Here is a 17,452-nt window from a genome sequence, read left to right on the forward strand (position 1 = left end):
AACACCAAGCAAAAAAAGATCACTAGCAACTGATGAATAAGGCTTGCAAATAAAGGAAACAAGTTGTTCTAGTCTCATAGCTAAAAATAAAAATTAGTTTAAAAAAGAAATATGTAATAGTACACATAGAGGTGCCTACTTAAATCTCCATTTCAACTGCAATACCCAAATCTTTATTCAGAAATCCACTAGCAAGTTCTCTATTTCCCTCAGAAACAGAATCATTTTTTTAGTTCTATTTACAAAACATCACTCCCACATACACATGGGCACACTCTCTCCCCTCCAATATCCCTTCTTCAAAAAAGGTGAGCATTTATTGTAAGAATATCATATGGTTTGGTTGAAGTAATGGGCCATTGATGAATCCAGGATAAACATACTGCTCCTTAGAAGGCAGATTTACTTACTACCCAGCTTAAAGAAACCACAATTTACAACTTAAAAGACAGTCACATTAGTCTCACATGAATGTACACATGGATAAGAAGAGATTTAATTTGTCTCATACCTTGCTAGTAGATGCCTTGTAAGTTGTCTTTAATTTCTGAGAAAGCTGACTGGTACTGTGGCTGGCTGTAGAGACAAATAAATTCAAAGGAAGATATTTCAAATACAGCATTAGCTTTTCTGTATAAGTAACTGGTATTCATTCCCTTCAGTAACATTCTAAGTTTTGGTCAATGAAGTACAAAAAAGTGAATTCAAAAATACTGGGTTAGGAGTCTTTATGGCTTTTTTACCTTTTGTTTTCAGTTGTCCCTTGCTCAGTTCAGCACCATCAATTGTCTGTCCTTCACCCGCTAAGCGCTCATTCAGTGTATCAATCTCCCTACGCACTAACAAATGGAGAAATTCACATTACTACAAAAACTGTCAGTAATAACAGCATTAACACACCATTTAAGAACTGTTATGCTTAGTAAGTAAACTATTTTATGCTAAGGAAAGGAAAGGAGATGGACTGGGATTTTATAAAAGCAGGTCTCACCAAGACATAAAAGGAAGACTTTTGCTGAATGCTGAATTTTCCAGAGATCAACCTTGACCCAGATTCCACACAAAGTATTAGTGGCTTCTAATTACTCTTACTAATAAATGAGGCTAAGCTTTAACAAAACCATTTATTTGAAATACATGGCCCATCTGTATTCAATTAAATCCAGCAGAAGACAGAAAACTTGTGGCATCATAAATATTTTGGCCACAGAATCCTTTCTTAACACAGGTTATTAATCACAAATAGCATTCATCCTGAATACTTGATAAGTACTAGAGTCTCAGAGGAAAGGTAGTGCTGCAAATTACTATTTTTATACTTTGGAATTTATTTTTTTAAAAAAGTTTGTATACAGTAACTCCACCACTAGTGTAGTAGAATTAGACCAAGAACAAAAAATATTAGACTAAGCATGAGAAGAGAAAAATTTAGAAATTGTCAGGGGGGTGAAAAGAGGTCACAATCATAACTAGAGTTGTGAGGTGAAGAAACCTTACAGATAAAGAAATGGAAAAGAAGGAAAATAATCATACTCTGAGGGGTACAAATCCACCACTTGTTTTCTGACAAGCATTTTTGAAGGCTGGGGAGGGAAATTCTACTTTTCTTGCTACCAGCCAATTTCTCAGCAGAAGGCCGAGAATTCAGTTGTGCAAACTGTCACTAAAAAATGTGTATTTTTGATGACAGCCTTTAACCAAAACAATCACAGGTTTTAAGAGAATAAAAAACCCAGAACATGTCAAGAAAAGCAGGCAAGAATTTTTTTTTTCCATAACATGAGTGTCTGATTTAACTGTGAGAACTGATTAGCTGTAGAAAAAAAATTGACTTGGATCCAAATCAGACATATTCCACAATTCAGAATCCAAGCCAATGTAACACAGCTTAAAATTCCAGCAAGGGAGGCTTTACTGTATTACTGTACAGGCCTGTGTTACTTAACTTGGGATCCTCTTACATCATCTTGCATCACTTACATTATCACACAATTGCACTGTCATCAAACAAATATCTTTTTAAGATAACATCTGGAATTTTTATCTGACTGCTTGACTTCAAAACTCCTGAAGAGCTGCAGGTGCTGGTTATGCAATGTGTAAGTCATTTGATCCAAAACCACCCCATTTTACACTTTTTCAAGCAAGTAGTTTTTCCAATTTTATTTATTAATATCACACCATTAAAATTAAGCCTGTAAATATAAAACAAAGCCAAAAACTTCAAAGGCTGGATGGAGTTTCTGAAGATTAACATAACCAGAACCTACAATGGTAAGGAGACAGACCCTTTACTGGCTTTGACAGACATCAGTTCTCACTGCTTGCATTGAAGAGCTAAGAAAGTGATTTTTCTGAAAAGGTACAAACTCCATCTTTAGCTACAAGTTCAGAACAACTACTAAACTGCTCACAGAAAAGCTACAATAATTATACTACAATATCCAATGCAAGTGTTTTGATTAATTTTACTATAACCTAAACACAAACAATTCATAGGTTGGAGAAAAAAAACAGATACTCACATTCCAAATTTTCAAGATATAGGTTTTCAAATTCCCGCTCTATTTGTCCAAAAAGTTCAAGGAGTGTATTCCGGACAGCAGATGGTAACTTAGAATCCTAGGAGGTAAAATATTGGGGAATTATCTTTTTCTTTACATATATTTGATAAAATTACTCTTCAGTCTTGAAGTTATTTTAAACAGTTCTCTCAATGTCCCAGCAAGGAGGCAAATTAAAACTACCGCTAGTGTACAACACAAAGCAAATAGCTCTATGAATCACAGAGTTATTCATTTTATATATTCTTTCTCTTTCAAGGGATAGCATTCAAATCACCTATGGTATTTGTTTTGGTTTTCTTTACTAGAGAAAAATTATAAAATCAAGATGCATGTACAATTCATTTAACAAAACAGAAAGCGAGAAAAAATTATTTTTCATATCAATATGTTTCCAGTTCAAGAAAAAACAATACCTTTGTTTGAAAAAGTAATTCAAGCAATGGGTTAGAAAGTTGTGAACACAATGCATATTATTACCAAAGCTCAAGACAAACTAAAATTTTAAATGTATTTTTAACATTTACCTACTTTTGTCACGAACCATAACTAAGTGTGAAGAAAACTACAATTTCTAATCCTTCCCTCCTCAGATATTACTTGAGCACTCTATTCTTCAGTTGCCTGTAGATTACAATATGTAAATTGGCTTACTACACTTACTATTTACCTAGGTAGCCAGCTATAAACTTTTTTTAAAAACAGTTTTCACTTAACTGAGTCACCTTCCGCCACAGCCCCGGGAATTGTCTGCAGGCACAGTGGGAAAGGCCAGCCATGACCCTGGCTGTGTAAGTTATTTCCCAAGTTTAAAGAGAAAGCAAGAGAAACTACTCATAGCCATGACACAGAACACACCTGCTTTGTGCACAGTTTTACACAGGTTCACAGCTGGTTTAAGCTGTGGCACTGTGCTGGAAGAAGTGAGATCATGCTCCTTAAGCCCCTCTAAATCATTCCTTTCTTCATCTGACTCTCCCTTGACAGAGTTCTTCTGTTCAGGCATTCACAGACCACCAGAAGCAAAACATATCCTAATTAAAGCCAACTTGAAACAAAACTGATTAAACAAAAATACTAAATATATTAAACACTATTAAGAGAAACACTGAAGTTAGAAGAATTATTTTGAATAATTTCAAAGAGCAAGGTTATGGAAGAAACTAACTTATCTAACAACTTTTGCTACTAAAAAGGAGCTGTAGAGAAGTTTTTCTAACCACTTCTCAAAGCCTGAAAATACAAACAAACCTGAACTTGTAATGAAGTAACCAAGAGAGTAAAATGCATTCACTTCCTTTCCTCTCTTTAAAGTTGGCATTGTTTAAAATAGCTTATTAAAACAGCATGTAATAATGTTACCTCTTTATCTGCAGAAGCCCTTAGCTAGATCTCATGAGGTTTACAGCTCCACTGTGAAGGGGCACTAATACCCTCTACTTGATAGAATCTGCCACCTAGCTGTTCAAGGTCAACAATATCCAACGAGATGATAGATAAAACATTTTAAACATCTATGCATTACAGCCTAAAACACTTGAAACAGCCTAACATTTTGGTTTACTATGCAGGGGTGACAGCATGTCTTGACCAATCAGCTGCCCTTCATGCCTTTCCTGAAGTAAGGCTGCAGTAGCTCCAAATGCATGAAGAGTTTTCTATCCCAATACTTGATTCTCCAACTTCTAGATGACTAGAAGCAACAACCTAGGCTCTGTTAATTCCCCGAAAACTAATGCTATGATTTACTGAAAAAAATAGATTAAAAAAAAAAAAGTTGCAACACTGAGAAAACACCAGGTTTTCCCTTCAGCATTATCTGGAGGCTTCCATGTGAGGTTTCTCAAAGCCAAACTCCATTTGTATTTCAAACCAACTGTCTCATAAAAATCAAGCTTTGCATCATCTTTGCCAGTCCCACACTAACACTGAGTAGTCAATTTGACAAGTAATACTTTTTAAACTGGTATTTCCTTCTATTTGCCAGTACTGCTTCTGACAGATGCCTTACCTACAAGTAATCTCAGAATTTTTAGGTGTAACACTCCAAGTCCAGATTGCACCCACTACAGTGACATGACTAAGAAAGCTACAGAAGCAGTGGGTGCTGTTTTTTTCCTTAAATTTAATCCCAGAATAGCTCACCTTTATTTGAGCCACACAAGAAAAAACCCACACAAACAAAAATCTGAGTTAGCTCACACTTCTGTCAGACAGGCAGTATTTGTTTACTTTATGAAAAGGAATGCAGAACAGCGTTCCAACTAATATTTTCCCTATCAGAGTCATCATAAGAAGTATTTGGTTTATTCATATTTCTGGCTTGCTACTATTCCAAGTGCAAACTTATGAAAGCAAGAATCAATCCTGAACTTTTTCTTTTGCAGGCAGTGGGGAGAGGTTGCAGTGAATAAACAGGTTGTGGTTTACACTGTTTTATGGCTTTATCATTCATCTAAGAATACACAGAAGCTGATAAACTCCACAGGTCTCAACACAACCTGAAGCACTGTCAACATTCACATCAATGATCTCCAAAGGCAGTGAGCACTTACAAGTAACCAAATCTGCTGCTCCTGCAGCTTTACTGGACGTATTTCAATATTTAAGTTTGTTTAGCTTCTCCCCAAAGGAAACACATAAAAAAGAGATGCAAGCTCTACCAAGTATCACCTTACCTGGCCTTCCAACATGTCTCTCTGCAGTCCTGCCCGTTCCTGCTCGGAACTGTTGGTTCTCCGGATAGAAAGGCTGTGTGATTTACGTTTCTGCTTTGCTTGGCGAGCAGATGCACAGCTTCCACTTTCTATTGGCATTACTTCAAAGAAACAGCTTCACAGAGGCTCCTATGATAAACTAAGGACAAGCATTATACATTACAAATTGCTTTGCCAAGCACACCGCTATTTAAATATTTTTCTCAAAATGGAAGTATTTAGTTCTACTAAACTTTGGCGTTGCTTGGGTTGTCATTAAAAAGAAGAGATGCCTCTTACTTACAGCTGTTCTTCAAACAACATTAAATTCAAAATCATATGCATATATGTAAATAGAATGGGATTGCTTCTGCATTATTTATTCATTAGCTAACAAACCTCCACAAAAGGAAAATAAATTCCACTTCCTTGCTCATTTTGGAGAACACCAGCAAAGACAGCCCCAAAATGCTTCCAGGAAATAACTACTATGCATATTATAGTTCACTGAAATGCATGCAAAATTAAAACCCAGCTGGAAAATGAAAGCAAACATGGTAATTTAGGGACACTGTCAGGTTAAAAATGTATTATTCAACTGTAAACACTGCTATACAAAATTTAACAGATGTTCTTGCTCAGGCTTAGGCAGAAATTAATTTCCATGACAGAAGTTCTGAAAACTACCTTCTACCATTTTTGGCAGCTCATGGTTTCACTTCCCTTAATAATGAAAGTGCCCATGAACTTATGAGAGTAGTGAAAGTGCACCTGACTTAACAGGCTGCTGGTGATATGGTTCATTTCTGCCACCTTGATAAAGCCAAATACATGCATTTCAATATGCCTAAAAACACCTGACAGTATCACCAAACAGTATTACCATGTATAAGCTACTGCTTCCCCTGTTTAAGAAAAATTAAATTATTTCTGATTTATTGCATAAATGTGGAGAATATATAAGAAAAATCAAATTATGTTTGATTGCATAAATATAGAGAATATATTCTTTACTGTCAAAATCTTATTTTTACAAACATTTAATTACAAGATTTTTTTTACATTTAAACCTGACATTCAACAGAAATTATTTTTTTGTTTTGTGGGGTACCAGTTGTTAAACATTTCAAATGTTTCAGGATTGATTATCCAAAACTTTTCAATCATGCACAATGAGAACAAAATAAAAACTCATTCTCCAGCATAAATCATTTCTGAAACAATTAAAACTTAAAATAGGTGCAATAGTCTGCAGAGAAATAGGAGAGCAGAGTTGGCAAAGCTAACCAGGCAACTGAGCTTCCTTTTAGACAAGTTGATCAGAGAAAATTTAAACCAAACCCAGGGCCATTTCCAATTTAAGATCCACCAACACGCTGGATCTCACGCTAGGAATGAGCACCACTGCTATTAACAAGACCAGGCATTAACCAGTTCAGGACTTTGACATGGTGTTTTCAGCTTTCCAACAGATCATAAAGCCAAGGAAAAGCATACCTTCCCAAAAACACAGTATGCACCGAGAATAACAAGAGCTTGGAATCTCCTTTGGGTTTTATATCCAAAATCAAAATGTATATAGATATTAGTATCAAAAATGAGACTAGATTTAGTTAAGATTTCAATGCCCATCCATCCTTATTAAAAAATTCAGTATTTTAATTAGCTTTTGGAACAACTGCGTTCCAGTAACCTGACACCAATTCCATAGTGAATCTAAAATAAAATTTAGGTTGCACCAGTGACCTGTACTGTACTAACTTTTATTTTTCATATCCTCTGGATTCCACAGAGTCCTCCCCTGCACCTAATCCCATCAGAGCTTTTTATGTGTGATTAATCAGTAGTAACTAAATACCTACATTCACAAATTAAATAAGAGACTAGAAAAAACTACCGTTGGGTAGTTCTTTATTTGCTTAAATTCTGCTATTCACTGTGACTAGATTCCTCTACAAATTTTTTTAAAAGTCTATTCCATAAACAGTTACTGCCAATTTTCTGGGCTTCACTAAGTATCTTCCTATTCACAGACATACGGTCAAGAATGAGGAACAGGTTTTCTGTGCTCATCACAGTTCTATTTCTTTTCAAAAAAGGAGCAGATCCCAAGCACACATATATATAATCTCACCTCTTCCATCCTGCTTCTTAGCTCCCTCGGGAACCACTCTTTCAACGGCTTTCAGTTACCATATTCTGCAGTTTGGGATTACATTTTAAGGCCAGAATCATCAGTGTGCACAAAGGTAGATTTGTTAAGACAGTTTTATTCAAACACATAGCTACATATAATCCCATAAATCCATTAAGACCATTTCACTTAAGATCTGGGGGTGTAGCAGGGTAAAAAACCCCAAAAGGCAATTTCTAATCCCTGCCAGATGTGGTTCCTGAACTGTTAGACACAAAGATATTAATGTGCCTTACGCCTTAGGAGCCAATGTTTTAACTATGTTAGTTTCCACTTGCCCTGTCTGCTGAGCTATTTCATTTTGGAGGACATTAACAAGCAATATCCTTTTTATGAGTAGAATGATTTGCATTGGAAGGGACCTTTAAAGGTCATCTAGCCACATTCCTCTGGAATGGGCAGGGACATATTATCTGCATCAGGTTGCTCAGAGCCCTGTCCAACCTGACCTTGAACGTTTCCACAGGTGGGGAATCCACTGCCTCTCTGGCCATCCTGTGCCCACGTTTCACCACCCTGACTGTAAAAAATTCTTCCTTCTATTTAATCTCACTCTACCCTCTTTTGGTTTAAAATCATTACCCCTTATCATATCACTATAGTCCCTGGTAATAAGTCTCCCTGTCTCGAAAATTCCCTTTAAGTACTGAAAGACCCTGATAAGGTGTCCCCAGAGAATCCTCTTGGGCTAAAAACCCCACCTCTCAGCTTTTTATTTTTTTCACAGAAGAGGTTTGCAGCATGCTGATAACTTTTGTGGCTCTTCTCTGGACTAGCTCTAACAGGTCCCACATCTTCTTGTGCCATTGCCTGTATGCACACATTTCTGCCTCATGTGTGGTTTTTCATGCCCCAGTACCCCCAGGTCCCTCTCTGCTGGACTGCTCTCAATTCATGCGCCCTCCAGCCTGCACTGATATTGGGGATTACTCCACCACAAGGTACAGGACCTTGCAGTTGGCCCTGTTGAACTTTGTGGGGCCCCTCCTGAAGGTTTTCATGGTCCCCCTGGGTGCTATCCCTTCCCTCAGTGAATCAACTACAGCACTCAGCATCAGTACACACAGATTTGGCAGCTATACTCTCTAGCACATAGAATTTAAAGGGACACAGTCATATGCATGAGATAACATCTTTGCAGAGTGAAATTCTCACGTTCTCTACATAGAAGCTTCTACTTAGGCAGCTCATGAGCAAACGGAGCAGACTGGGTAGGAATCACGGCCGTCTCTGTCCCTGTTTGGTAGCAGCACTTCACCTGCAGCCAGTGTCACTGCCAGGGACTGCCCTCTCCTCATGCAGCAGCATGACACACCACCCATGCACGTTCTGGAGAGGGCAAACATGCAGCTGTTCCCAGGCTCGGCAGGAGGGTGCACACAGCCACAGCAAAGCTGAAACCAAAGAGGCCACAAGCAGGCATGTGCATACAGAGGATGGGAAGGAGGAGTTAAGGGAAATAGCTTCACTGCCTTTAATATTATTGTTCTGAATCCCACCAAACAGCCTTGCAAACTTTGAGTAATGGAGTAATAATCAATGAGGTTTTTTTGAAACAAGGATTTAAATTCAGTTTTAAAATAGTGACAGTGTCCCTTTAAATATTAACTTCACTTTGACAATTTCAGAACTCTTCTGATTCTAATTGCAGCAGTAAAAAACTATGGATTTTTCAAGTGCAGATTTCACAAAACAGATCCTTGGCAATATGATACTAAAAAAAAAATAGGTGCTCATTTCTAGCAGTTACCTGATTCCCCTTATTATGTAAGGTTTTCAAACAATGAAAATTACCTGTCCAGAATATCAGTGTCATGTTACATATCCTATGAAAACCATATTAAATATTGATTAGTGAAACAGTATGTAGCACACAAACCAGTCAAAGTCTTTCAATTCTTTGAAACTTTTGTAGTTAGAACACACCAGACAACAGGAAAGGGGGGATGAGGGAAAACATAAACACAAGTCAAGGCTAGACACCAAATCCCAGTGAAACCAAGTAAGAAAAAAGTACTTCAAAACAATCCATTATATATTATTAGGCAGATATAGTTAATCTTAACTTTCGAGCATTCCAAATGGGTTCTGAAAAGAAAAATTCACTAAGGTCACTTTCCTTCTACTCAGTAATGCCCCAAGTAGGACGGAAAAACCACCAAGAAGAATTGGAATCTTGCTTCCTGAATCAAATAAAGCTAAATTCACAGAAGCTAAAAATTAGCAATGAAGCATCAAAAAAGGCTGAACAAAAGTGCTTTCTGAGAAAAAAGGGAGAGGGGGAGAAAGAGGAAGTATATTGTATTACTAAACTACTTTCACTAAGGGTGGCAGTTGACAAGTACTGTATAACTAAGTGAGATTAAGAGACATTCTGCTCAGTCGTTTTGGAAAACACTCCATTTGCATAGGCTTCACACAACGATCTGTCAAAGCCTCGAAAGAATCTTTCTAGCAATATAAATCTGCAGAAGTAGGGGAGTAAAAGATGTTCCAGAAAACACGTAGACCACAGGTGGTTACTACTTGCACAATGCAAAGATACTCCAGTATTTCAGATATGCTGCTTAATTAAACTCACGGGATATTTTACAGTGTATTAAATAAAAGCTCCACCACCTACCTTTCTGTAACTCAGTCACAGGAAATATTTCATCAGTAAAGAGCAGATGTGTAACCAATTACTGTTTTAGTCAGCTACAACAGTGAAACAGCACCAACTGAGAGTGCACACACTGGCCTTACCCAACTGAAAAACTCACTGCAGCAGTAACTAATCGTACTTGCCTACTTCTGCTCTTGAACACAGAACAAGAAGGCTGCTGAAAGGAAAGAATTCCTGGGGTATGCATGTTGCTGAAGCCAGGGAGAAAAGCTGTTTTAAGATGTGTCAGAGCACAGACAGAATGGCTACAGTATTGCATTTCCTTTTTTGTTCATCTAAGACAACACTCAAGTCTGTAAAGGGAAAGCATCATGAAGATTCAGCAACATCTTCCCCAACATGTCCCTGCTCCATTTTCTTTAGAGTTTAGAAATAGCAATAGTTACTATTTAAATGATTGTGTCAAATGAAAAAAAAGAAAACCCACCCATACAATTTTGATGTATTTGTGTGTGCTTAAATGTCTTCATCTTGTCTCCCATTTTCAAACATGGCTTAGAAGAAAATTTCTGTGTGTACTACATAAAACACAAAGGCATCTTACAATAGTAATTATTGTCTAGTGCAGCATTAAAACCTTATAATACCAAAATGCCCATTCATGTAGGGGAGTGTGTGGGTTTGGGTTTTTTTTTTTCCACAAAGCAGGGAAGGAAAACAGAAAGCGAGGAGAATGATTACAGTTATTAGGTTCTTAATTACATGGAACTCAGTTTGACAGCATTATTCATGAGTTAAGGGAATTTAAGTATCAACATATGCCACTACACTCTTTTATTAATATGCAAAGAAATCAAATTTAAAGGAGTAAAACTTCCATTTTGAGGTCTTCAGTGAACAATTTGCTGCAGTGATGCTGTACATTCAAGTGCCATTAATTCACTGCAAGCTGCACACCTGAGAAAGATCAGGCTAAACAAACTGCTTTGTAAGACTAGCTGTTTTGCTAAAGGTAAATATTTAGCAAACAAAACCATTCCAGATCATCACAGATGATGCTAGAAACACTAATGAGTGAGTTCAAACCTTGTGAAATCCACTCAAGCATTACAACATTGATTTTCCTTTTTCTAAATTTAGTGCAGCTTTCTTTCAAATGAAACTAGATGTTCCTTGAAATGTAAAAGGCATCCACCACTGAAGGTGACAACCTCATTTCAATAGAAAGCAGAGTAAAGAAGCTGCATCAATACATTTCAAGTATGGTATACAGCTGAAATCATGGATAAAAACTTTTAACACATTAGTGTATACCTACTCTAAGCAAGCTTCTAACAGCAACATCCAAATGTAAAGCAGCCCAGTTTTGCAGCTAGCAAGCTTTGATCTTGCTAATTCAACTATGTCAGCAAATGCTGCAGTCACACCAAAATGCAGGGCTGACCTAGCCTGCCTACAGTCTGCTAAAGCAAAAAATGTTACTCTCACCATACAAGCTTATATTATCTAATACTAAACAACAGTAATTAGCAGACTTGGATTTATTTTTTAAATACAATAGAACCCTTCCTGAGTCCACTAATAATCATCAGACTAAAACCTATTTAGTGAAATTGCTGATGTCCTGAAGGCTTCCCTTTGAGACCCTTGCCACCTGTGCTCACAGAGTGCTCATTGTTTCAACTAGTTTAAATGGTGCAAGGTACAATATAATCTTACATTCAACACTAGTTAAAAACCTATCAGTATATATTGTACCTTCTTTTATTTATAGGTATTGATGAACTGACTTTACTGAAGTGTTCAACAGACAGCATCAGGTCCTACTAAATTACTTACAGCTGGTTAACTCTTAAAATATGTTTGATGGGTACTTTATTTCCTCAGCTGTTTCACAGACACTGCAGCTCCCATTTCTATATTAGCAAATCCCAAACAGCCCAGAAGTAGCCTCCATGCAGGCACAGGGATGCAAATACAAGACCTGAGGGTGAGGAATCTGAAGGAAGTTCAAGAGCAAAGGAGATTTAACCAGAACTACACCACACTCAGAAGCCAGACTCTTATTCTGCTGTCTCTAAACAAATAATATTTGTGTAATTGTTATGGATGCATTAAATTAATTGCTATTATGGTTGTATTCAAGCAGAGTTGCCTGTAGTATCACTGCTCTTCATTTAGGAATATATTACTTGCCAGTAAACTAGAATCTTTTTATTCTTAAGGCTTGAACAAAAGCAAGTAATTTTGATTCTAACTGTAATATATCTAGCAAGCTCTTCAGAAGCACCAATAAATAATCTCTGTACAGCACATTCCTGAAGCATTACCTCATGTGGTCTAGCACAGAGAACTACAGAACCTACCAAGAGTCCATGTAAGAGCACTGTGAGCACCCAGCCTACCATCTTGAACACCAGGCCTAAAAATAGTCACTACATATGGCTTGCAGATGAGAAAATACAAGTCATTCTGGCTTGCAAGAAAACCATCCTGTCCATTCCTCCATGACATTCACAGAGCAGTAACCAACTCTCCCCACAGGGCTTTGAAAGCTTGGCCTCCAGAAAAAGCCCCTCACCCTGGCTTTCACCTCATAAGACAACCTACTAGTCTTAGCTCCAAGACTTAAAATTCCATGACATAAAATGATCCTAATCTCATCTCAAATTTATAGACTGCAATACCACTTAATTCCTCCTTACTTGGCAAGTACTAGTTCTGGCTTGCAATTTCAGGATTTCATAGAAGTAAGGTCTTCTTGTAAGACTTTATCACCACACTCACAATATTTGTCTTGTGACTGTGCCAACAAACATAAGCACTTCAGTCCACACTAAAGACTGCATGCTTCAAACAAATCCTGAATTAAAGAAATAGACAGTGGAAGGGCCTGTCTATATTAAAGAGGCAGTCTCATCTTAAAATCTTTAGATTTAACATGCTAAATCTAGTTCAGGGACAAACATACACATAAACAATTGGCATTAAAAATACAAACAACATTACAGTTAGCCTCTGCCTTAAATTCTAATGTTTGGTGCCACCTTTTCTTAAAATAATTGCCCAACAGCTAAAGTTATTATAAAACAGGTTAGAGCCAACACCACACACAAAGATTATCTAATCTAAACTACTCATTAGAAAACATACTTGTGGGTTCTTGGAGTTACCAGCTCTCTTTCAAAAACATCAAGAAACAACAACAGCAGACTTGCTTGGAAAGCAGTTTAAGAAATTTGCTCAAGGAAAATTATGCAGTCGTAATGTTGTAAAATGGGTGCCTGAACACCAGTTGTTTGTATCATGTCAAGGTGTACTCAATGACACTGAATCACTTCACAGAAACTGTTCCACCAGTTCCTTACGTAAACCTCCCATGACATTACTGTTATAGAAAACCCACTTTAACACAATAACAAAATAAATTTGACAAGCTGGACAAGAGAGATAAAAACACACATAGAAGTTTCTCTTTTCTCACAAACACCATGATGTCCTTGAGCCACAGATAAACACAATTTGAAAGAAGTTCTCCTCGTCTTTGCATAAGGAATGGAACCTAACATCCACTCAACCTCTGAATACATTAAGAATACATATCTATTCTTCCCTCAAACTTATTTTCACAAGGCTTTAACTCAGAAACAGAGAGAACTACTGAAGATGCCTCTTTGCAGACACTTTTATCCATCTTGAACACTTCCATGTCATCCTCCCTCCCACTGCTGAAGGCCAGATTCACCCCGTGCCACCACAAATGACGCTCCCCTCATCATTTAGCTGTGCCTCACTTCAGAAATTCGGGCGTTTCACACTTACTCCATTTGTGCAGGTGTCAGAGGATCTGAACTACGCTTGTAAACTACAGGGGCTCTATGCCTGGCCTGTCCTTAGGATAAGCAGCAGCACACCAACAAAGTTAGCGACAGGAGTCCCCTCAGCAGCACCCTCGGCTTCCCTACCGACCCGGACCATCCCCACAGCCTCGGGCTGGAAGCGCTCAAAAACCGCGGCACACAGAAGAGGAAGGAGAGCTTATTTTCGGTTATTTCGGGTTTTTATGGGAGAACGTGCAAGTCGTTTCACGCGGAAATAAAGCCGAATAGGACGGGGAGGGAGGGGGTGCCCGGGCAGGAGCCCCGGTGTGCGCCGCGGGCCCGGGCGGCGGCGGCGGCACCGCGGAGGTACCGCCGCGATGGAGCCGGCACCGCGATGGAGCCGGCACCGCGATGGAGCCGGCACCGCGGAGGTATCGCCGCGATGGAGCCGGTACCGCGATGGAGCCGGCACCGCGATGGAGCCGGCACCGCGATGGAGCCGGCACCGCACCGCGATGGAGCCGGCACCGCGATGGAGCCGGCACCGCACCGCGATGGAGCCGGCACCGCACCGCGACGGTGCCGCCGCCGCTGCCCCGCAGCGCCCGCACCCCGCGCCCCTCGGCGGCCGCGAAGATGGCGGAGGGTCCGCGCCCCGCTGCCCCCGCACTCACCTGTCAGCCACAGCCGCGGCGGCGGGCGGGGAGGGGCAGGGCCGCAGGCGGCGCGGAGAAGGAGGAGGGGAAGGATGAGGACAACGAGGAGGAGAAGGCGGGAGGGGCGGCAGCGCGGGCGGCAGCAGCAGCGACGATCGCGGCGCCGCTCGGGCAGGACGCGCCTCCCCGGTGCCGAGCCCTCGCGGCGACATCCGGCGGAAGCGGCGCGGCCCCCGCTCCGAGCCGCGATGGCGACGGGCTGGCAGCGGGACAGCTCCCGCCCGGCACAGCCCGCGGGCTCGGGAACGCCCCGGCCACACGGAGAGGCTCCCGCCCGGCACAGCCCGCGGGCTCGGGAACGCCCCGGCCACACGGAGAGGCTCCCGCCCGGCACAGCCCGCGGGCTCGGGAATTGGCCCGGCCACACGGAGAGGCTCCCGCCCGGCACAGCCCGCGGGCTCGGGAACGCCCCGGCCACACGGAGAGGCTCCCGCCCGGCACAGCCCGCGGGCTCGGGAACGCCCCGGCCACACGGAGAGGCTCCCGCCCGGCACAGCCCGCGGGCTCGGGAACGCCCCGGCCACACGGAGAGCCCCGGGGCTCGGGGACGCCGCCGGGGCCGGGCAGGAGCTGCCCCGCTGCTGCCCGGTCACCGCGGTGCTGCGGGTTGAGCAGCGCGGTGTGTTCCGTCCCGAGCGCGGCCCCGCGGGTAACGCCGCGTTTACCGTTACTGTTACCGAATTAAAACTGCTGCTTTACTTAGTTGCCTCCAGTAACACTGCACCAGGTGGACTGAAAAGGGAGATGAAGCTTTGCGGAAACACCACTGGAATTCCGTATTTTTTTAATACAGAAGGGCTGGGAGATACCGAATGTGGAGTTTTTCTGCTGTGTCTGCAGACGGAGTGACAGGCAGCGCATCAAAGCTAACCGCGACGTTCTGCAAGGAGGCTGTTCGCTCTGAAGCCTACAACGCGTAATTGAAATGTGATTAATTCCTCCGCTGATTAGCACTTGGAATAAACCTCCACCTAAAATTCTTATTCATTGTAGCAGATAGTGAAAGTCAAAAGAGGCCTTCGCCTAATTATTTTCTCTCTTCCGGCAGATTATCTTAACTGCCTCAGAAGAGGTCTGTAAAAAGGCCAGAAGAACATGTGCCAGTGAGAGCTGGAAATATTACATTTTCTTTTAATGTGCTTCCCAACTACAAATCTGCCTGCAGTTCTCTTTTGTCTTTTTTTCTTTCTACTCACTTCTGTGCAGTCATGTCTTAAAGCTGTATTAAACAGCAACAAAAATAGTGGTTTACCTATTTACTAACATATTTCTCCTTACTGGAGGTCATTCTTCAAAATCACCACCCTAACTGGTCGAGGACATCCTGTAATTTTAGCCTATTCCCTTCTTCAAAGCCACTAAAAGGGAGCAAACTAAATAGCTAAATAGCTTCAAGGAGTGGAAAAGAGGGGAGACTGCACAGGCAAAAGAAGAGGGGAGATGGAACAGAGGTGCCCAGGAGGAAGCTGAGCACAACCTGACCAAATGCCCCAGTTTGATGCTTTGAATTCTCTTTACAGTTGGTGCAGTTGTGGGTGGCTCAGCCATCTTAGCCAAGTGACAATTCGAGTTCTCAGCTGTTCAGTTTCTAACTAGACATTTTTAAACCTCATAATCCTACCAAAATTACGCTAATATAACACTACTCTACTGTTACAATTTCAGCTATATGTATGAATGAAAAATATGTCCAGCAGGAGTACGAAGATCCACATTAAATATTTCCTGGGGAGAACACCTGGCAGCTTCCTTCTCCTCTGGAGCAGCACACTCCCCAGGAGCAGAGTGCATTACAGAGATGACCATTTTTTCACCTGAAGAAATGCAAAATACTGAAATGACAAAAGATGGGCTTAACGTTTTCCTTGGTACAGGATGCCTCACCAGAAAATGAACAGGCCCTGTATGGATGCAGTTGCTTTTTCATGAGAAGAGAATGACAAGTGGCATGTTGTCACTCTAGCTCTGCTACTGGTTTGGTTTTGTCACAGCACTGCAAGAGTAGCAGGCACTGTGTAATGTATAGGAGCAAGCAGAGAACAAAAGACTGTTTTTCACAAAATACCTGATACAAAACAGGAGACAAATAGCAATACAGGAGACTAGGGAAACAGGGAAGTACTAGTCAGCATCTTTTCAATGCATAAGAAGCTTTTTCAATAATACAGTAAATATAGTGGAAAAAGTTAGGTTGTCCTGGACAAATCTACTTCTGCACCCACAGCTGGACCAGAAAAGACAAGATAGGAGGCTTAGGAAATCAGCAACACAACAGAACAATAGCTGAACCTCCCAAATTAGCATTTTTCAAACCTGTAAATGTAGAAGGAAAAGGCAAAGCCTTCTGTCCAGAGCTCAAACCAAAAGAAATAAAAACAAAACCAAACCAACCAACCAAAAAATACTTTAAGGAAGAAAAGGACTCAAAGGTTATTTCTTGATTCATATAGGAAACCTTCTAATAACTCCTTCCTAGAAGAGTGGTTTCCTATACCATTATTCATTCACTTTATTCTGTATAAAAACATTTGGAAGCCATCCATCATAGCCCTCTTTCCATCAGCTTGAGATAGCAGAATGAAATGCAAATACAACATCCTACTTTGATATTTAGCATATATGCATTACATTCTTACTACAAAGACATCTGTCTTCTCTGAAGCGAGCTGAAGCCAACCCACTTCCCTGAAAGAGGCTTTTAAGAAGAGTCAAGGGAACAGAAGATTAGTTAAGACTGGGAAGTATTTACCTCTCATTTCAGATAAAACCCAGGTTGTTTTTTGCTCAGCACACGAGTGGATCATTTAGACAAATATTTTCTGAAGAGCTATGGCTCCAGGCAGGAAAGGACTCACA

At 40.6% G+C, this 17,452-nt stretch overlaps 1 protein-coding gene across 2 annotated transcripts in view; it reads right to left on the reverse strand.

Moving 5' to 3' along the window:
- The window catches only part of WDR37 (WD repeat domain 37), a 43,800-nt gene extending 29,008 nt beyond the window's left edge, over nucleotides 1-14,792 (reverse strand). The window contains exons 1-6 of one of the 2 annotated variants that reach the window (XM_021528818.3): nucleotides 14,555-14,792; nucleotides 9,249-9,280; nucleotides 5,243-5,420; nucleotides 2,526-2,622; nucleotides 744-839; nucleotides 512-576 (exon numbers count right to left, since the gene is read on the reverse strand). In XM_021528818.3, the coding sequence (XP_021384493.1) occupies nucleotides 512-576; nucleotides 744-839; nucleotides 2,526-2,622; nucleotides 5,243-5,380 (396 nt within the window). In that variant the 5' untranslated portion in view covers nucleotides 5,381-5,420; nucleotides 9,249-9,280; nucleotides 14,555-14,792. The remainder of the gene's footprint in view (nucleotides 1-511; nucleotides 577-743; nucleotides 840-2,525; nucleotides 2,623-5,242; nucleotides 5,421-9,248; nucleotides 9,281-14,554) is intronic. The other variant, XM_021528819.3, reaches the window with a different exon arrangement.
- Between the last annotated feature and the right edge of the window lie 2,660 nt (nucleotides 14,793-17,452).

This window comes from Lonchura striata, chromosome 1, assembly GCF_046129695.1.
Source record: "Lonchura striata isolate bLonStr1 chromosome 1, bLonStr1.mat, whole genome shotgun sequence".
NCBI lineage: Eukaryota > Metazoa > Chordata > Aves > Passeriformes > Estrildidae > Lonchura > Lonchura striata.